This window comes from Teleopsis dalmanni, chromosome X, assembly GCF_002237135.1.
Source record: "Teleopsis dalmanni isolate 2A chromosome X, ASM223713v2, whole genome shotgun sequence".
NCBI classification, from domain to species: Eukaryota; Metazoa; Arthropoda; class Insecta; order Diptera; family Diopsidae; genus Teleopsis; species Teleopsis dalmanni.
Window position 1 is genome coordinate 91,377,989 of NC_051848.1, and position 22,935 is coordinate 91,400,923.

The window sequence follows — 22,935 nt, forward strand, 5'->3', positions numbered from 1 at the left end:
AATAAAAAAATTACAAATAATAATGCATACTAAATAATAAAAACACAAAAAAAAGAAATAAACGCAACATAATCAAAATTCATAGCAGTGCACTCTGCTAAACATGTTGCAGCAACATTTTGTATCTTCAGAACTTTATGCAACTTGTTGATTACAAAATGTATATTTCATTTCATTTCTGACTTGAATTGCAAGTAAAGGAATTTGAAGAAAAAAATATTTCTAAAATTTATCACACTGACTATTTCAAATTTGATATACATAACTCTTTGTATGCTCTTCAACGATTATCATAATTTGAGATAAGTTAATTGGTATTATACATATATTATAAATGTCAGTAAAATGAAACTACCCTAACAAAAGCCACTTTTTGAGAAACTAATTTTTTAAAACATACTTTACTTTTTTTTTATATTATGGGAACAACTTTATTTCTTTTGGTTAGACACCCCTCATCTTGAGGGGACTTATTCAGTCCATCTATCGTTAAAATTCGTTAAAAAATTATTTAATATTTCTAATAAAATATAGGACACCGTATCGATTTCTCAAGAACCTCGATTTAACAATGGATTTTCAATAAAATCTCGACATTTTGACAAATTTAGTTCACTACATGATATACATATGCACTATATATCGTTGCTACTTTCTACTCACAATTATTTAATGTAACAGGAAAAACCTTAACAACAAGTAGATATGCCATATTTATAGAGAGTAGTCGGGATCTTTTATTAATAAAAATATTTTTACCTTTAACGATACTTTCGGAAGACTTTGGTACTTCCACTTGTCCGTAGTAAGTTTAGGGTTGAGAAACACAGGTCTAGAATATTTTTCAAGTTAAAATGAATATTGAAACAATTTTTTTTGGTTGCTTTTGGAATTGAATGGACCTATATTCGGAGTATTCCAGTTAGGAAATAGATGTACACTGCTAATTGGTTGTTAATACAAGGATTAGACAGACAATAGTTTGATTTGTAAATATGCGATGGAAGAGGGAACATCGCTTGAAAGTACAACAATTTAGTCTCCTAAAAAATAATTAGTGAATATTTAATGAATTCCAATAAGTAAGCGAAAATAACTTGTAAGCGCAATACGTGATTTGTTTAAATATTAATATATCCTAACTGAAAAGTAAACATATTTTTATATCTTTCCATTATAAAATATAAAGAGATGTTGGGCAATGATTTCTGTACTTATGGAAAAATAACCGAAGTAAATTGACAGAAATATATAAACAAAATAGTAAACAATTCACAAAAAGTTATTGCAAAATAGTTAAAGAGAAGAAGCAGTTAAAAACTCTTGACAGTCTTAAAATGTTTAGAGATTTCAAATATAAACTTTTAAAGGAAGTAGGAAAAACATCCGCATTGATTGGCATTGCAATCATCATGACATTCACTGACCACAAAATTCAAAACTGCTGCTATTTTAATTGTTATTTTACTGAATTCATTAGGTTTATTCAAAAATAGATTTTTTAATTTTTTAATATTTTAAAGAAAGCTTAAAAGGAAAAATCAATCAATGCAGTTTTTAATGTAAACATATCATATCAAATTTTTAATGTGGTTAAAAGACGACTGGAATTCTCTGTTTCAATATGGATTGTGAGATTATTACTTGCAGCCTAAGGTCAAATTTTGCATATGAAGTGCAAAAAATAAATAAAAGCATATAGTTCTTTTGGCTAAATCATGACTTAATAAATATAAAAACGTTAATAAAATATATCATGTATTTCATGTTAAATATATGTAGTAAGAGGTCCATATTAGCTGGAATTCATCAAACAATGATCTGCTTAATTTACATGCAAACAATACCAAGGCGGTGAGCCAGCAATTGAATTCTGATTCAATGTGGAATGTATGTACAAAATGTCGTTGGCAATGCGATTTTCACATGTGATATGGAAAAGTAAAAAATATAAATAAAGCAACAAGTGAAAATGTGGAGTTTGGCGAAAAAAAGTAGACTTTATTTTTATTTGTAAAATTAATAACTATTATGCGAATTTTAATTATAAGACTCCCAATATTTCCATGCTGATGAATTTCATCCCCTGAGCTTAACACACTTGAACTACTGTTAAAAAAAGGAGTGGAAGAGTTAGTGTCAGTGTCAGTGATACATTTAATAACATTCCATTTACATTTTACTTACATTTAATAATTCTATTTCAGCAGAATTTATATTTTTTTTTTATATATTTTATATTTTTGTATTTAACATTTTTTCAATTATTATTTTACGCCCAAAATTATTCATACAAATCAAAAAAAAATTTTGTAAACAAACACAGCTGACTGCATAATGTGTTGCCAATTACTTTCACATATGATCCGTATCATTTTAGCAAAGAAGATCCAGATCAGAGAATATCCTCCAAAGAACAGAAACTCCACCCAGATCGAGTGTAACGAAGAGAAATTGCTTAAGAAAATTTATTTTTTTAACATTTTGGCACACGTATTGACCACATGTGATCTTACCACGGTAAAATCAAATTACTCTGTTTTGGGGTTGCAGTCACGGTTGTCGTATGTGGTACTTAAGTACCAAAATTTTTATTTTTTTTCGTATGGTACTCAGGTACTCGTTTTTGAAAACAGTACTTTTTTAAGCGCGAATTATCCAATTAAATTTATTTATACATGCGACTGTGCACTATGAAACTAATATAACTTTATGTATTGATTTAGAAAAAATATTGCGACTACAAAAGGTAAAAGAAAATTTTGATTGGAATGGGTTTTAAGGCCTTACATAATATTATGTTATGCGAAGAACTATTTGATAAAAAAAATATGCACTATGTATGATCAGCAAAGGATAGTCCGATTATTTAAATAATAAAATAGTTATGGATAAAAAGGTTTGTACTGTTCTATATATACCTATATTTTATACCTATATTTTATATACCTATATTGTATTTTCTTATTAAAAGACATTAGACACAAATTACAATTTTTTTACATAAATTGTTCTTTTGGAAACAATTCTGGTACAGAAAAAGATTATCGAGTGGCAACCGTAGTTGCAGTATAGTAATTTGTTACTAATTGCTCACTCATGAGCAGCTCAGTCTCATGAGAAAGAGCCAATTCTTATGTGAGCCCAAAATTGGCTCATATTGAAGAGCTGCTCACCAGCGTGAGCCTTCAAGTTACTCATAATTAATAGCTGCTTAAGGGATGCTTAAGAGAACCACCCTTGCTCTCCCTCATCTCATGGATAATGCTTGTTCAGGGTGACAAAACCATCCAGTTATCTTCGGTTCCAGCAACATTCTATATGGATAGTTGCCCAACAGTGACTATTCCTAAGGAGGAGAAACTAGACACACGCCCCTTCACTAGCAAAGCTGTTAGCACTGCTAGTGGGCGCGCTGTCCAGATTCCCAAATCAGGAATCAACTCAACAATGCCCTTCAAGGGCACAGTAACAGTAGCACATAAACGAAGGACCGCTGCCATAAAATCGTTCTTAAACGGTAATATTTCACCAAAGCAATCGAAGAGTGCCGAGGACAAAGGTTCTCGACGAAACAAACGTGAAAGTCTCTTCTGAAAGTCTCCTCCGAAAATCTCTTAACGAGACCGAATGAACACTCTCAGAGTGCTTACCGGAACACAAAATCCGGTAAGCTGGTATATGACCGATCGATGGTAGTGCCGCGTGCAGCTGTCCTACTCGGTGGAGACGTAAAACATCTTTACATCATTAGAAATAACTTTATTTCTAAAAACTTAGCAACGGTTTTAGTTGAAGTTCCAACAACAGGAGACAGACATAGTCATTGCCTCTGCCCACTTCCCAGGTGAAGAAAAAACCGTTCCATCATCGGAAGTCCAACAGCTGATTAGCTTTTGCAAGTCTACTGGCCGACTGCTAATTTTGGGCTGTGATGCAAACGCTCACAATACTGTGTGGGAGCAGTAATATTAATAAAAGGGGTGAATACCTATTAGAATATATTATGTCTCTAGGATTAACTATAGCTAACAAAGGTATCAAACCCCATTTATTAACGCAATCAGAGAAGATGTATTGGATCTAAGTTTATGCAGCAGAGACATTGCGGAATCTATATGGAATTGGCAAGTGTCAGACAAAGTGTCCCTCTCTGCCCATCAACATATTAGGTTTGAAATTCCCTGCAACCGAACAGTAAAAAAAGTGTACTGGCCTAAGAAAGACAATTGGTATAGGTACAGGGATTTAGTGTGTTTCGTAAAGTTTTTTCTAGCAAGGCCTATACCTTGTGATCAAAAACAAACTTTAATTTTTAATTTTTGAATTCCCACGCTTATCCAATCGGTAAATTTTTTTTATTTTCACGCTGACAACACTATTATACACATTCTGTCAAAGTTTAACGCATATCGTACAATTAGTTTTTGTTTGGCGTCTATACAAAGAAGGACCAAAAATTAGAACAACGTGCGTGGATCAAATTTTGTGTTGCAAATGGATTCAAGTGCGCCGAAACGTTAAAAATGTTAAAAAAGGCCTTTGATGATTTGTGTGTGTCACAACCGCGAGTATACGAATGATTTAAAAGGTTTAAAGACAGTCGTAAAAGCTTGAACCATGATAAGATCCCTGGCCGCCCAACAACATCTGTTACTGAAGAAAACATTGAATCGACGAAGCAGATCGTGTTGGAAAATCGTTGTGAACCGATTAGAGAGATTTTACTGTTGTTGGGCATCTCATATGGATCGGTCGAACACATTTTAACTGATGTTTTAGGTTTGAAACGCGTCGCTTCGTTACACTCACTGACTACAACAAATCAATCAGACAGTTCAAATGGACTAGCTGACGTAGTCATTGTGATAGTATCGAGAAGTTGCCCGAAGCAGCTAGACTACACAAGGCTTTAAATAAGGTCAAATCAAACAAAGTAGGCCTTTTAAAAAACCCGATGACTCCTTCACCACTGGTCGTGAAGACACCCTCGAGTTTCCCTTGCAAACACACTTTCCTAGCTCCGTAACCGAAGTTTTTATCATATGCACGAAAGTCTCGACAATCAAAACTCGATCTGCAGACTAGTTCCTGGCATAGAGATCTGCGATAGGACAGATCGCATGAACATGGATCGTCGTTTCGATATTAAATTTAAAGTCCTCATTCCCGATCGTCTGGACTGGGAAAATGGCATTCCTGGAGTAGAACCTAACACCAGAGTCTCGCTCGCGCTTCCAAGCAGATGTTCACGCCATTGAGGTTTGCGCTCGTATCAACAATAACAATGGGTTGAAAGACGTCCGTACCTATATTTACTCAGATAGTTCAGCGGCAATCAAAGCATTATCATCCTGGCAGTTTTTCTCAAAGCTTCTATTAGACTGCTATGATACGCTGCAGCAGCTGGCAAGCAAAAACAAAGTGTTGCATTACTGGTTGCCTAGTCACACAGGAATCAATGGTAATGATTCTGCCGACAGTCTTTCGAGGGTAGGATCTGCACCTTAAATCTATGGATCGGAACCTTATTGTGAATTAAGTTGGTCTACAACTAGGTCTCTGATTGAGAAATGGTTTTTAGCTAAGAGAAGTCGCTACTGGCGCGACAGTCGAAGTAACCGTCAGGCTAAAGAGCTGGTTCATCCTTACAATTATGGTAAGATATCCTTCTTCAGCAGAACAGAGTTGAGGTTGCTAGTGCGATATTTAACGGGTCACCATGGACTGCGTTATCACCTTAACAAAATGAGTCTGTCCGAAGATAGATTGTCCAGCCTTCATCTGGGCCGGGAGGAGGTTACTGGGTCCAGAACTACTCTCCCCTTTTGACATTATGAGGTCCTAAACAGCCGACATTGTGGTTTTCATTCGGAAGGCGAGAAATTGATTCGGTCAAAAAATACATAAAGTATAGAGCCCTGGAATTATTTTCGAAAACTGACAGGCTTACCAACACCGCGTTATCGAATCTCAGAATAGTTACAGGCTCCTCGGGGAGGTATACAGATCGCAGATCAATTATTGCTTAGTCTGATGAAGTGATAAACAATAATCCAGTCAGGGCGTAGAGAGGGGTTATGAAGAAACCTCGCAGTTAATAGAGAGTAAAAGTGCTCAAGTGCACTGACTCAACTAGCCTCAACATAATAATATGCAGTTTATTAATTATTGATTACCTTAAAAAAGAAAAAAGCATCAACAGAGAATATTGTATTAGATTAGCAACTTTTTATTCATATCAGAATATGAATGTTTTTGTTTTTTTTAATTTATTTACAACTTATTTTAGTTGTAAGGTAATTACATGAAAATTATTTTGAATTATGAATTGTGATTTAATGAAGTTGGTAGCAGTTTACACCTTCACTCATTCTTCTAGGTATCGAGCATATGATTCACACTAAAAAACTAAGCAATTCATAAATTTTTGATTGTAACATAACTGCCCTTTTTGGTTGAGGCATCACAGAACGGATATCGAGTAATTTTTTTTCTGTTGAGTTCTTGTAAGCAAAGCTAAAGTATTGTTGGCGTGACATTTTATTTTGCTAAGTAGTTTAGATGTACTTGGTGATAGTCTTAATAGATAGAACTCTATATTATAAAAATCAGAATATTTACTATTTACTTTTGGTGTAATACCAGAGTATTTTGACCTTCTCAATGGCGGATTTAGATGCCTTGCTAATAACAATATAATCATACAGCAAAAATGGATTGATGATTTACTTATATAAGAGCATTCTATTTTTCTGGTTTTACTTTTAAAGATAATTAAAACAGAATAAGTTTTTGCGTTATGATTGCCTTCTTTAATTTGATGTAGAGCTTTTAAAGATAAATCTATTAGATTTAACGAAAAAAATAAAGGAAGACTTCCTAATCTATTGCCTTTCTAATAAAATTTAATCGAAAGATCGTAACAATATTGTATATAATAATGACAACACTCTGAGATGATATTTATATATTATTTTTGTTTCTAAATATCAGTTTTTCAAGCAATTTATAAATAAATCGTAACTTTCTAATGCATTTTAATTATACATACATATGTATGTATAGTATATGTATCTTAAGCTTTTTATTTTAAACTGATTTCAAAAATGTATTTATGTTTAATTAATTAACTTTTGTTTAAATTTAATTGTTATTAAGTTAAAATAAATTATTTTCTTTGTATATTAATTTTTTTAACAATATTGACAAAAATCTGAAGCTTTTGGTAAAGTACAATTAGTAGAGCTTATTTTTACTAAATATTGACACTTGAGTATTAGAAATACATTAAAGTATCAACAAAACAAAAATAGTCGACAGAAAAAGAAACTCAATACCAAAATTGAAAAATTAAATTTAATCAAAAAACAAATGGTGACAACCAGAGAGAACTCTACAATTGACCAAGCCATATTTGAAATATATCTGGGAACAAATTTACATGTACCGGGTCATATACATATGTATCTACATAAAAGTATGAAATATCAACAAGCACTTCTTACACCGAGTCCAATTTATCATGCATGAGCATGATGAGAGAACAATACGAAATTCACTCCTGTATGAATGACGTCTACTTGACAGAGCGTAGGGTGTTTGTTATTGCTTTTGTATTTAAAACAACTGATTAATGACTTTATTTGCCTTTTCAGAGTTTTTATTCGCGCCAACAGTTAATCATATGCATATCTTTATACATATATACATATTATATATACAAAGATATACATATATATAATCTATAAAAAAGTGTATAAAAGTGTTTAAAAAAAGTGTTATAATTTTTTGAAAAAAAAAAGTTATTTATATTTAAAAGTGCTTTTAAACGACCTTGAGGCCTGTCTGTTTTTGACTAAAAGAAATGAATCGTAACTGCTATGAAATCAATATTCAGACTGATATCTACACTTAGAAAAATAAACGATTCTTATAATGTGAAGTATTGCAAGGTCTTTGGATTCGACCTAATATTGATAAGTTTCTGTCGACTGAATATGAAACCACTAACGAGTAGTTTCGCGTGGTTAGTGACTTAATGTGTTGGGAAATTTGTTAGTGGGTAAGATTCCTAACACTATCTATGTGAATATCTATATGTACAGATATGATATAAATATGTGAACATATAAATATGTATTTATAAGTTCATATATGTATATATATACATATATATAAAGTAGATAAGAAAAATTGATATTCAAAAAGTTTAAATAATTTGAACACTGCTTTATTAACTAGCATAGTGATTAGCCAGTAGGTACTATTAAACCTTCACCCTGTATATTAATTTGATATAAATTTGGTTACACGATTAACAAGTTGACATTGGAACAGACAAATAATGCTTATGTATTGACATTTCATAAGATCCTTGAATTCTTCTACTTCGGTACACACATCTTGGCAATGTAAATATATTATAGTTAGAAAATGAGAATCCCAAATGGGAAAGTTGTCTTCGAGGCGATTTTTAATACTGCGTCTGTATGTTGAAATTTGCAAAACAATTGCTCAAAACATGAATGTAAAAGACATTTTACTAATTTCTTCCAAAATGTCTTCAAAGACCGCCGAACATTTGAATCGATCGGTCTTTAGGCATGTATCCACGTCGAATATTACATTATATATTGCACTGATATCAGTTAGTAGCTATCTATTAACTACTTAAATAAACTTACAAGAAATGGAACAGCCATACAGTTCTGTCGAATAGACTATTACGTTATTACAGCTAATTATAAAGTAGGATATCTTTCTTGTCCACTATATATGCTTACTTCTTGAACGATATCATCGTAATAAGATAGGAGGAACTAAGATCTTTTATAGCATTCGTAAGTACGTTACCTTAGCTTTATATTAATCCAAAAACTTTTAACATCATCATTAATCAAGAACTCATTATCAAATGAAGACTGGCTTCTATTGGATTGAGTTTATACTTTTGGTGCAAAAATTTGGTTAAGCACAAGGAGTAAATGTGCTCCTTGTAATTGAAGTGTACAATTACAAAGAGTCATCTTACAGTTTTATTTTTGTTAATGTTATTGTCTACACCCTCAGAAATTATCGCAATAAAGTGACATGCGACATTATTTTCTTGCTAGTGTCCGTTTCCCCTACTGCGGCATAGGTCTGCAATATACAACATGAAATTTGTATAATTTAAGTAAAGTCAATTTAAAGAAAGTGTCTAATTTTTGATATATTCTTATATATGGTATTATTCTAAAAAAAACTATATTGACCATTGGTATAAAAACGGAAATCTATACAATATATGTATATACGTATATAAAGATTAAATATATTTTCACTCATTCACTGTTTAAAAGTAATTTCACACAGATTATATGTGATATATAGATTCAGTTCCTAGTGCAGAGAAGTAAGTCTTCTGGTAAGTTTTTTCTACATATAAAAAAATAATAAAAATAATATAAAAGTATAAAAATACTTTTAAATTTGTGTCTTAAATGATTTGAAACAAATAGAGTGAATATTGTTTGACCTTGCCCTATGATGTTTCCTAAAGAAAATAATACAGTGCAATGACAATGCAATGAATCGAAATTTACCGTTCTCAATAATCCACATTTTTTGTAATGACCTCATTTAAACGTGATTGATTATTTTCGTATAAATGCTAGGACTTGTCAGAGCCTGGTAACACTTAGTAATTTACATGTATAGCCTCATTTTTAGTAACATTTATCCATGACGAATTTTTTTAAGGTTGTCCAAGAAAGACTGTTGTACCAGAAAGCATTGATGAAGTGTAAGAAATGATTTAAATGGATCGGCATGTTACATAACGGAGGATAAAGGCGTTCTTGGGCATTCATGGGACCAGCATAAATTCAATTTTATATATATATTTAGCTGTTCGAAAGATTTGTTGGATTCACAATAATTTGGCAATTGCTTAAAAGAACGCACATCGAAATGCTGAAACTGCGACCGAAGTAGATCAAAACACGTCTACGATATCGTGACAGATAACGAATCATGGATCTAGGCTTATGAGCCTGAAACAGGACAGCAATCCATTGTTTGGATCTTCCAAGTGAGCAGAACCTGACAAAAGTTGTTTGCGAACGCAGTAAATCCAAATCGTCGAACTGATGGGTCATCCACTTTACAGTTTCGACCTGGCACCTAATGACTTCTTGTTCCCAAGAAAAAAATGTATGGCTAGCGTTGATCTCCATGGAGAATAAATTGAAAAACAATAAAACCATTTCCATTGCTTAACCACTGTGTTTTCATTGTTATGTGTAAGACTTAAAAGACAGCCCACGTATAATGATATGGCCAAAGAATCGAGAGTACAAAGAAGCCGAGAACTTAGCTTCACAAATATGGCATGATCAAAATGCACCACATGTGAAAAAAAATTCTGAATAGGATCAATATTGGCTTTGGGGGAATATAAGTGACGTCAAATCAGTACGTCAAGCTGCGGGGAACTGTGTTTCGCAGATGTGTTCGGACCATTATAAAAAAATCTATCGGTGGTGCCAGATATTTTTTATTAATTAAAGAAGACTATTCTCATTTTCATTTTGTTTATTTTTTGAAAAAGAAACCTGAAGCTCCAATTACCATTAAAAGTGCAAGCGGAGAAAGTTGATCAACAAAATAAAGAGCATGCGTATGGATAATGGTCTGGAAGTTTTTAATGAAAAATTGCTCAAAATATTTACACAATTTGGTGTACAGCATAAAAGGACGGTGCCGTACACTTTGCAGCAGAATGGCTATGCTGAGCGTGAGATGGGAACAGTAATGAAGTTCAAACACATAATAATTTATGCTAATGATATGGAAATAGAAATTTCGTGCGATATTCTCAAAGTTCAGTCATCCCTAAAATATAGTTCGCAAAATCATATCTTGGAACGAGAATCATTTCTTTATGTTTCTATATCCTAAAAGCACAATGCAGTAAAGATTATGAAACAATAGGTTTTAATTTTTTTTTTTGAACGATATTTGTACTTATATAAACGTTCTTGCTACCGGTAATTTTTATTTAAAATGAAACATTTTTTAAGTGTCCACAATCAATAGACGACAAATTGATGAACCATTAACAAGATAATTTATCAATATTTCCATTGTTTGTTTTATATAATATAGCATTTATATAGCATTGAAAAGCGCAAAGCCACAATCACCTGTAAGGAGCTCATTAGGTAAATTAGTTTGTTACTGGTTAACAGACACACTTAGTCCACATTGGTACGCACTACTGGCAAATTCTGGCTTTAAAATGATTTTCGCTTGTTGTTCATGCAAATTTATGAGGAATTCATGCTACTGCAAAGTAGTTGCATTGAAGCGCAGCATGAAGGTATGACCAATACAAGTTTATTGTACCATAAAGTGCATTATAGAAACAACCCGTCGCAATCTTAGCTGAGTACGACCAGCAAACGACGTTTCCTGCCTCATAAAATTAGCATGCCACAAACATAAAAAGCAAATATTTAGCGATTTTTATCGTAACACCTTTGTCAATTTGTTCAAATTCGCAATGAATCTAATTTTGTAACAGAAATTCAGCACGTCGTGTCAGTCGCGCATACGTGTACCATAAAAGCGTCGATTGTTTAAGAGCCATATGAATGGACACTGGTGACACCAGTTGACAAGCTAACACACCGCACTACGCTGCAGCAGCCGTTTAAGGAAATTGACGACTTCATGTCATTTTGCTTCAATTCATGTGAAATATCAAGTTTTCAATAAATGCAATTCTTGAAAGCAAGTCAATCAAGCTAAACCAAACCAAGTCAAACCAAACCCAGCTCGCAGCTAGTCTATGCGAGGCCCAGCCAACAGCCAACAGAGAGCAGCAGGTTTTCTACGAAAATCTGCAGACGCACCTGTTGAAAATCGGGTTTTTAGCAGTCAGCTTAGATATGAACTTAAGGTTTACAAAGACACAAAACTAAGAAATATTCTTTGCAATTGCAAATAGAAAAAGTTCCGCATTTATGCTAGTTCCACGGCTTTTAGTGCAACGTACACATAGTAATGGAGTGGAACGACACCGGTCACATCATCAATAGTAACGCGTCGGTGTCGTCACTGTGGCGTGTGTTACAAACACACTTAGTCGCATTAAATTTAACCAAATCGAATTACACACTGCCTACCAAACAAACGGCTTTAGTAACGTGCACAGCACCAAATGGCCACTCATTATTTGCAAGCCAACCGTAGAACCAAATTTGTTTATGGCCAACGATAGACCAATGCATAAGCCTCACTGACTGACTGGCTAAGTGGCTGGCAGACATGCTCAACTATTCGGCTATCTGTTGCTTATACGAATAAATGATTGTGTATCTTTATGCATTGGTATTGTCACGTTTCTATATGCGAACTCTTTTATGTATCCACATATTCAGCAAACTGCGTGCACAGTTGTACCGTTATGGTTTTGGAGTATCTGAATTCTGAACTGTTCATTACAGTCAATATTGTTTTACAGCTGCACTCTTTATGCACATCAACGCATTTGCTTAGCAATGCAACGTGCCTGACTGAGCCTGTTTTGTGTTTAAAAATCGCATAAAAACGACTGGATTTGACTGGATTTTGGTCTGTTCACATGTCTGTTCCTCCAACTCCATTTAACATCTTCAGGAAGAACTCATATATGTAACATTTTAAAGTTATAAGTCAAACTTTAACTTATTCTTTGCCGCTGTGTAAGTCTGGATGTAATCATGCCTTCCTTATTTAATCTTCTATAAAATAATTCAAATTTCATTTCGCCAATAATGGAATGCAGTTTTAAAGATTTTATTGATCACATAGGAAAGGAAAAACCATTTTAAGACATAAATTAATATTAATATCAATTATTTATTCCTTAAAACCAAACTAACAACAAGATTCTATAAAAAATGATCAAATTGATGATAAGTAATGTTCTCTAATTACAGCGATCTTTCTTTTTTAGCTCTTCCTAAATCTGGTCCAGTAATAAGTCGTATATTGATTTTAATAGTAACTATTTTCTCTGTCCCCACGGGGTTGTGTGAAAAAGTAATGATTTTCAAAATTATAAGCGCTATGTCTTTATTTTCATATTGACTCCTTTTTTGTGTATTGGTTGCACTGTTAGTAACGTATGTAATTTAGGCGAATAAGCAGCTTGTGATGCAAAATATTGAAACAGAGAGTTAAGTGCAGTAATGCATTCAAATTGTCAAAAAAGTATTTTGAAGTAGTTCTTGAATAGTGCAGTTTTCAGGAAAATTGAAAAGATTACACAAAGTATAGGTGTGTCAATACGTCCATCAATGATTAAAACATGTAAATAATCAAACAAATTGTGCTTACTAACAAAAAATTTTGCTATTAGAGAAAGAGAGGCTGCTTAATAATTTGTCATAAGGCTCATGTCATAAATGCGTGTCTTCCACATATTTTTTTGTGGTCTTCCACATGTTATCATCATATCGTTTTTTAACAGAAGATAAGATAAAAACTATATAAGGTTGAATAAGACCACTATGTGAGAAGTCACAATTTTTCTAAAAGTGCTTATAACCATCCATAGAATTATCGTAAACAAATTCCATAAAACTGGTTATAAAAAGAGGTTCAGTGTTTGGTTACCTCCTAAACTAACTGAAAAATATTTAATATGCCAAATATTTAACTGCGAATTGCTGTTCAAATGGAACTGATTTCTTTTATTTTTCAAGTATAAGCTGAATAAAGAATAATAGATCACAAACGCTAAGCGATCTTGACCTAAATAATAGAAGACTGATATTGAGCAATATGTTATCAAAATACGCTTAAAAAATTTCGAAATAAACTGACTCTATTTTTCGAAACGTCCGCTCAGAAAGTTACCATTGGTTATATGGTGCTATCTAATATGAATTAATCTGCAAAAACTCTGAAGGAGTTTTTAACAAATATGAATTAATCTGCAAAAACTCTGAAGGAGTTTTTAACAAATAACTATTGTTTGGATAAACTGGTCAGATATTGTGATGACGTTATTAGTTTGAATATAGATTATTTTAAAATTATACTTCATATTGTATTGTACTATGTAAAGTTATAGTTGTCGTTTTCTAAGAACATTAGAGCATAGTTGTTGACTATTAATAAAATCTATAATTTTCCTTCCAAGATACATGTGATGCCTACGTATATATGACATGAGTAACACTTAGGATTTTTTACTTACTTTGATGTTGCATGTGACTTTGATGTTGTTAAAAATATATTAATTACTAGTAGTGCTATACTCGCAATATTCCCAATCCCAATATTTCTTATTGATCCTTAATTTTTTTTTTGTATATTGCAACTTCCATTATAATTATTTTAGTCACCAATTAGTACACTGCAAAAAAAAAGAATTTTAGTGTTTATTATTTTATTTTACTAGAAATCATTATCATATATATATATATATCATTTTATTTTACTAGAAATCATTATCATATATATATATATTATATATAAAATATTTTCATAAAAAAAATTTCAATAAATATTTGGTGAAAATTAAGGTATGTATATATAGTACAACACTTATTTTAAATCCGATTAAAGATATTAAAATTTAAAAAAAAAAAAATTTTGATTGATATTAAATATTCGTGAATTTATTTTATTTTCATGTAAGTTTTAATTTATTTAATTATTCATCAAGTGTCTTTAGTTGTTCAAGAATGAATATAAGAGGGTCAATATTTATATTTTGAGCCTAATAATGAAAAAATATTAACTTGTCGTTGAAAACTGCTTTATTATTTCTCGAAATATTCTCCTTTATGATCGATACACTTTTGGATGCATATGCCAGATTATAATTTTAATATTAAAATATGTTTAATTCAATAATCATTATTGACAATTACTTATCACTATAAACAAACTATTATTTATCAAAATGTCAACATTTCTACTTTTTTTACTTACCTCCGGCATAATATTGATACTTATTATATATATCAGAATTTCTTTTGTTTCACAATAATTTATAAATTCATTTAAACACAGCTGATTTTAACAGCTGTCGTTAAAAAATCGATACAATTAGGTATCCTCACGAGTTGACGTACCTGGTTGTCCGTTTACTCAGTTATCGAACACGTTACTCATACTCGCGAATAACCCTATTATTTTATCCGCTTTGCACTATGTACCTGTTTTGCCAATCATTTTGATTGGGCGTATTAGCGACGTCTTACGCGAGGTGTCATAACGACCCATTATTGGTACATCTCAATGTGCAAGGCATCTCTAAACGAACAGACAACCCATAGTCAAGGAGATAAAGATAGGAAAAAGAAGACCTTTGTTTCATTTTGCGAGTAATTGATATAGTTACATCATCGAAAAAACACTGTACATGATATTATTAGACAATAAACTTTCAATTGTTTTTAATTAAATTCTTTAATTAAAAACAGAGTTGCATTTAAAATTACAGAAATGAAAATTTGAAAAATAGGCAGAAATTTCTGCCTATCTATTTACCTACCTCTTTATTTTTGCAAAAATTAATATTTTAGTTTTTATGATCATTGAATGAAGCATTTTAAATGCAGAAACACAATTTTCAAAACAAATCTAGAATATTTGTCAGATTTTGTGAAATGGCCCCCAAAACCCTGCAGGGTTAATGAATATATAAAATTACAAATATACATTTTATATTCATGGTACAACTATTCGAGCCAAAAATTCGCTAATTTCTCAAAATTTAAATCTAAATACAATCCGCAGACTAACGCAAGATAAGCTGAAGTGCATACTTCTGGAACACGTATAGCAATACAACCTGAACTATTAAAATGCCATATATTTTAACATACTTTTACATTTAATATTTAACGCATCAAGCAAGTTTCTCCATGAAAAATAGAACTAGCATCTTTAACAATATCATCCAGAACAACAAAGAAAACAAGAGAAACGGAGTTTATAAATTACACTAATTTTCATTTGACTTTCATTTTTAGATATTTATCCACTAAATTTATTTCTCTTATTTCTATTTATATAATACTTTATTACTCTTGCTAAAATTTTTGTTAAGCTTATAACCCTAATTATTATCTGTGTAGAGCCCTAAGCACTTTAGGAGTATTTGTAACAACTTAGCGCTTGCGTTTTCTGCATGGGTCCCTATTTAAAGGACTTCCGCATCTTCGGTAGAAGGACTAGATGACTAACGACATGAAGGCGCTTGGTACAACCAACTAGCGACAGCAAGTCACTGATCGGGCTGACTGGTGGAGAATACTGGATACAGCTTTAGTTAGCCACCACGTCTGTAATAGTCAACTATGTATATTAGTCTGTATTTGTAATATCTGACTTGTATGGAATGAATCAATACAACTAACTTAAAAATTCGTCAGAGAGTTATATTTTCATATTCAATAATTCATTATCATTATTAACAATATTAGTAATTTAAATAGTTTCTATTAAGGTAATAGTTTTTTTGTGATAATTAATTTTAAAATTTAAATTAAATTTTATATATTGATTAGTTTTGGTATATTGTTATAGTTCTAAAAAAATTTCAGTATTGTAGGTGTTGAAGTGTTGCTAGTACAATAAAATTAACTCTTGGGTTGCAATATTTCTAAAACCAAATCTTGCTATCATTATTTGAAGGACAACTGACGATGAGTATGAGTTTTCATTTTATTAAATATTTATTTATTAGGAAGTAAGGAGATAAATCGTTGGACTAACACAAAGAGAAGCACTAGCCACCAGAGTCACGTATTTCAATTTGTGAAAAGCTCTATAAACTGCGGATTCAAAAATATATACAGATGTACATATAAACACAATACTAATACAATTCATATTTATTTAATTTTTAATATCTTTATTTTGATTTCAGAGTTTTTAATGAAAAATTATATGTACAGAAGAAAAATCTTACTACAGTTTTTACTCTGAAAAACAGAATACTGTTAGCATATAAATTTTTCTTTAATCAAACTATAGCATAATATTAAAGAATTTATTCAATAGAGGCTTCATACGGTACAAACATGTACAACCTTGTCCCAAAACAACCTTTTTTAATAATTAAAGACACGCAACCGTTTACAAATGTTTCCATTTCAAAATAAAAATATATATTAAATCTACATATACCATATAGTCAGTACGTATCTGCACTCTAATATATGGTACGTATATATGCAACTTTGTGTAAGTGAAAAACTGTAATATGTAAGGCTGCCACCCAACTGGGACTGGCAACTTAACCAGTTTTATGTACCGAAAAAGGCAAACTCATGTAGTAACGAGACACAGTAGCGGATTGAGAAAAATCAATGCATCAGGAAAAAGTCAATGCATCAGATACTGAGATTTAATAATAAATCGCTTAGTTAATCAGTTATATAGACGACCTTTGATAAGGATAAGAAAATATTTAAAAGTGTTTCATGCCAGAGACTTATTAAGACGATATAAATACAAGAACTATATATAACTGTTTACAAATATACTAAATATTTATTTCTTTATTTTTTTCAATACTATATTAATTAATAATATGTATAGACGTGCAATAGAGCGCCACTGTTTTCAAAAGTGTTGCATATTGCCAGCAATTACCAGATTGCAAATATTGCACATGCGCACATTTGCCCGCCTATCTGCCTGTTGGAGTAACAGTCTGTCTGTTTGACTACCTATATATGCAAAATCTGTGCAGATATGTACGTGAATATCTGTATATAGAATCTTAACCTAAGTGTAATGCGTTCTGGAGCTTTGATTTTATGATGTTTTAGTTCAAACCATTCTGATTTGTTGTTTGGCAATTTCATTTGCATTTGCCCGGCAATAGAAGTGAAACTACGAAGTTAAATGTTGTTTAAGTGAAGCTTGAATGTTGTTGGTTGAATGCTAGTTGAATGCATTCAACTGAACTTGCTTTTCTTACGCATAACCATAAGCTCTGCACATGCTCAAATGACAATGCAGCACGACATACTCAACAGGCAGAACAGAATTTTTTTGCTGCCGACTGACTGTGTTGTTGACTGTGTTGTTGACTATGTTGCTACTGAAGCAACACAAACTACATTCGAGCTGCATTCGAGCTGCATTCGAGCTGCATTCAAACGAAACAAAAAATATTGGTTGCAGTAAATGTGTGGAAAAAGGTACGAGGTCGGTTGGTTTAATGACTTTGTTTAGAATTGATTTGCCTCTGTAGAGAAAAATTCTGTTATATTCGCAAATAAAGCGTTTTGGATCGCTTGACTTTACTGACACCTCAGTCATTTGGAACGAATATTAATTATAAAAAATGACAAGCAAATAGTAGAACAAATGCTTAACGAATGCATTTAAGAAGAGAAAAAATTATGTCTTTACGGGCTTTAAAATAATTGTCTTGCATGCAAATATTTCTAAATGTTAATGCTCTTTTCATTTATGTAAAATTTGATACACTTTGGTCCACCCTCGTACCTCGTACATACTGTAGCAAACTAGTCCGTATTTGACTCGCATCATTTACTGTTACTCTGCCTTCATATAATATATTTAAGGTGTTGCAGTTAACACTTCCCGCCTATTATCTATCTAAATCGGTTTCTAAAACGCGTTCTACTGAGTTGAGATAGTACAAACATATATGTATACATATACATACATATATGTTTGATTATTACAGGTGCCTACTACACTACTTTTTATTGATGTCCTCTACCTAACCCAGAAAAGAACACAATAGGCCCGACGGTCGCAGTGCCATTTTCCATATAAATTGTAATAATATAATAATCAGTGAATAAGTCGTACGATTGACACACAGATGACGCTGCCATTGTCAAATCTATATGACTTTTATGAAGTACCAACCTTCAAAAGACTATGTGTAAAATTTCATGACATTTCGATTAGTCAGGAAAAAATGACATCCGTTTAAGTGAAGCTACTTTAGTTATTTTCAAAACAATGGATTCAAAACAATTTCGTGTGTTAATTGATCATTGCTTCTTGATGAAAAGAAATACTGTACAAGCTCAGCAATGGCTTCAAAAGTGTTATCCGGACTCTGCTCCATCGAAAAAAAATAAAAGTGGTCGTACAGACACCAATGATGGTGAATGTTCTGGTCCATCAATTAAGGTATAATCTTAATTGATTATCGCGAAAAAGAAAAAATCAATAGTAACTCAATAGTAACAGTAACTATAATAATAGTAACTCAATAGTAACTACTACACGGCATTACTGGATCGTTCGAAAGCAGAAATTGTGAAAAACCGACCGCATATGGCGAAGAAAAAAATTTTGTTTCATCAAGGCAATGCACCATGTCAAAAGTCAATTAAAACAATGGCAAAATTGCACGAATTATACTTCGAACTGCTTCCTCATCCACCGTATAGTCCAGATCTGGCCCCCAGTGATTACTGGCTATTCGCTGATCTCAAAAAAATGCTCGCCGGTAAGAAATTCATCTCAAATGAAGAAGTAATTGCTGAAACTGAAGCCTATTTTGATGTAAAAGACAAATCCTTCTACAAGCACGGCATCGAGAAGTAAGAGAAGCGTTAGAAGGAGATTATTGTATCTCCTAGAAGAGAGAGAGATCTCCTTGAAGAGAGAGAGAGATCTCCTTGAAGAGAGAAAGATCTCCTTGAAGAGAGAAAGATCTCCTTGAAGAGAGAGAGAGAGATCTCCTTGAAGAGAGAAAGATCTCCTTGAAGAGAGAGAAAGATCTCCTTGAAGAGAGAGAGAGAGAGAGATCTCCTTGAAGAGAGAGATCCTTGACGCGAAAAAAATGTGTATAATTACTTTTGACAACTAATACGCATCAGTGCATCTCCTTCTATTTTTGTCAAATGAACAGTTATCTTTCCAATTCTTATTTTATTTGTTTTTGCATAGATAAAACTAAGTGAGAACAAAAATTTTTGCAACAACAACAACATAAATCTGTTTTAGTGCAATATGCACAACATATAGTGAAAGTCATCAGCATTGGCGCGCAAAAAAATCACTCCGTAACTTTCAGTGTTTTCTAAGCGAAAAACTTAAAAAGTGATATTGAACTCATCACAAATAATTGAGACAGTGACTCTTAAATAATATTAATAAAAAAATAATAGTGCCCGATAAAATAAAATATTATTATATTTATTTATTTTTGCGAAAAAAGTAAATTTTGATTTTGTTTTCGAATTTGTTTACTTTTTTCCAAATTCACACACACTTGAAAACAGCTGATAGAGACAGCAAACTAAGCTTAAAAGCTCAAAAACAAATTTACAAAAAAGTGTTGCAAACGGGTAGAATAGCTAAACAAATTACAAATCGCAAATTTGAAAAATTGTGTAATTGTGTAATTAAATAACAAACTTATGCTAAATAAATAAAATAAATAAATACGCGAAAGGACGCCTCAAAACAAAAAAAAAAATTTATTGTTTGATAAATTCTTAAGAAAAATTGAAATTTATATTTTATTATATTATAAATTTATATTATACTTATATTAATAATATATATTTATATTTTTTCTTTTTAAATACATACTATTTTTCTCGTGCCATTTAAAACAGAACTTTAAAGGTTTATAATTAAATAATTAAAAAGTAGAAGCTTCTTTTTCACAACAAATTACTCAGAGACAGTTGGCTGCTCAGCTAACTTCCACGATACCAACCACGATATGCCAATTAATAGATCACCGCCTTCGCATAGCGGAGGCACAAACCACTCACCCATATGCTACCCAACAGCAGATGGTAGTTCTGAGAAGCCAACTACGAACCAAACAACAATGCTAAACAACCTAACCCAAAGGCAACGCTCATACTCGGTAAGTGAAAATTCTTGCAAACAATCAAGCTACCAACCGCAAAGTCCAGCAACATCTTCGAAAAATAACACAGCATCAGCGCAACATGTTAACATATTGCCAAATATATTGCAAAAGAATAGTAACATAGCAAAAAATCCTGATTCACCCAAAGTCCGTGGCATGGATAAATATATTCAAATCATAAAAAGAAAACGTAGCCCGAAACAAGAAAATGCTAACAATGCAATCTCGACAAAAACTCGAAAAATAGAAAATATTTCGACAGCGAATCGTTTTGCCGTTCTAGCCGAAGACGATAAAAATACCAGACCCGCCCCTACCCAGAAACCGCCACCCATATTTCTGCGTGAAAAAAATTCAAACGCTCTTATATACTCCCTAACACAAAGTATTGGCAAAGATTCATTCCATGTTGTGCCTCTTCGTAAAGGAAATGTCGATGAAACAAAAATCTCGATCAACGAAGAAAAACATTACAGAACAGTTGTAAACAACTTCGAAAAAAATGGAAAAAATTTTTACACCTATCAATTAAAAAGTGCCAAAGGATTAACAGTAGTTATAAGAGGAATAGAACCAGATTTGAATACAGCAGAAATTAAAGAAGCACTTGAAGAAAAAGGATTTAAATCAAAATCTATATACAACATTAAAAACCGCGATAAAGTTTCGACACCACTTTATAAAATAGAGCTTGAACCTGAAGGAAAGAAACTCAAATCTAACGAGGCTCATCCAATTTATTCCCTACAATTCCTACTACACAGAAAAATATCAGTAGAAGAACCGCACAAGCGTAAAAACCCGGTGCAGTGTACTAATTGTCAGGAATATGGACATTCGAAGTCCTATTGCACACTTCGTAGTGTTTGTGTTGCATGTGGCGACTTTCACCGCACTAAGGATTGCACATCAAATAAGAAGGACCCAACAACAAAAAAATGCGGAAATTGTGGAGGCAACCACACCGCTAATTATAAAGGATGTGTAGTATACACTACCGAAAAACAAAGAATGTTTCCAGCATTGCGTCCCCGCTCTCAGTCAGTAATCCCACCACACCCTACTCAAATGCGATCTCAGCCAAATGCTCCATCTGACTCCAACAATACGTGTACACAAATATCATATGCAAACGCTGTTAGAGGATTCACTGTCCCAAGCAACGTCCAAAATGAAAACTCTACTAAACCATCTTCAAATATTGAAAACATGATCCAACTGTTTATGGAAAACATGACACAATTTATAAACACCATGCAAAATATGATGCAGGGAATGATTCAAAATCAAAATACCTTACTTTCAATCCTATCCAAACCATGAATGCAATCAAAATTTGCTTCTGGAATGCTAACGGCTTAAGCCAACATAAAAACGAACTTGTATTGTTTTTACAATCACATCAAATTGACGTCATGCTGATCTCAGAAACCCATTTTAACGAGAAAAGCTACTTTAAGATACCTGGTTACATACTCTACGATTCGAAACACCCCAGTGGACGAGCAAGAGGCGGATCTGCTATCCTCATAAAAAAACCACATTAAACACTTCCCAACTCAAACCCTTGAAGCAGAATATATGCAGGCGACAAGCATATGTCTAGAAGAATACATAAAAGGTCTGAATATAACCTCAATCTATTGTCCACCAAGGTATAAAATAACGGAACTTCAATTCGAAGAATATTTTACAAAGCTTGGACCCAAGTTCATAGCGGCCGGCGACTTCAATGCCAAACACACATTCTGGGGCTCAAGAATTATATTACCAAAAGGAAAATCCCTGATGAACGTGATATCAAAACTCGACCTTAACATATCCTCCACTGGCACACCAACATACTGGCCTTCAGATCGGAAAAAAACTCCAGACGTCATTGATTTTGCGGTAACAAAGAATTTAAAAAGAGATCAAATTGCTACCGAGGAATCCTTAGAACTCTCCTCTGATCACACGTCGACTTTTATTCTGATTAGATACACAACAATAGTCAATCCAAAATCTGAAGAAAAGCTCACAAACCAGCACACAAATTGGTTAAAATTTAAAAAATA

The 22,935-nt window shown here is 32.4% G+C and overlaps 2 protein-coding genes across 5 annotated transcripts in view; both read right to left on the bottom strand.

Moving 5' to 3' along the window:
- LOC119687147 (nuclear hormone receptor FTZ-F1 beta) overlaps positions 1-14,392 on the bottom strand; it is a gene marked incomplete at its 5' end in the record, with an annotated part of 45,364 nt that extends 30,972 nt beyond the window's left edge. For all 4 annotated transcript variants that reach the window (XR_005253106.1, XR_005253108.1, XR_005253105.1 and 1 more), the window contains 1 exon segment: positions 14,234-14,392.
- The window catches only part of LOC119688692, a 16,057-nt gene continuing 2,197 nt past the window's right edge, over positions 9,076-22,935 (bottom strand). The window contains exon 2 of the mRNA XM_038103358.1: positions 9,076-9,144. Within this exon, the coding sequence (XP_037959286.1) occupies positions 9,076-9,144 (69 nt within the window). The remainder of the gene's footprint in view (positions 9,145-22,935) is intronic.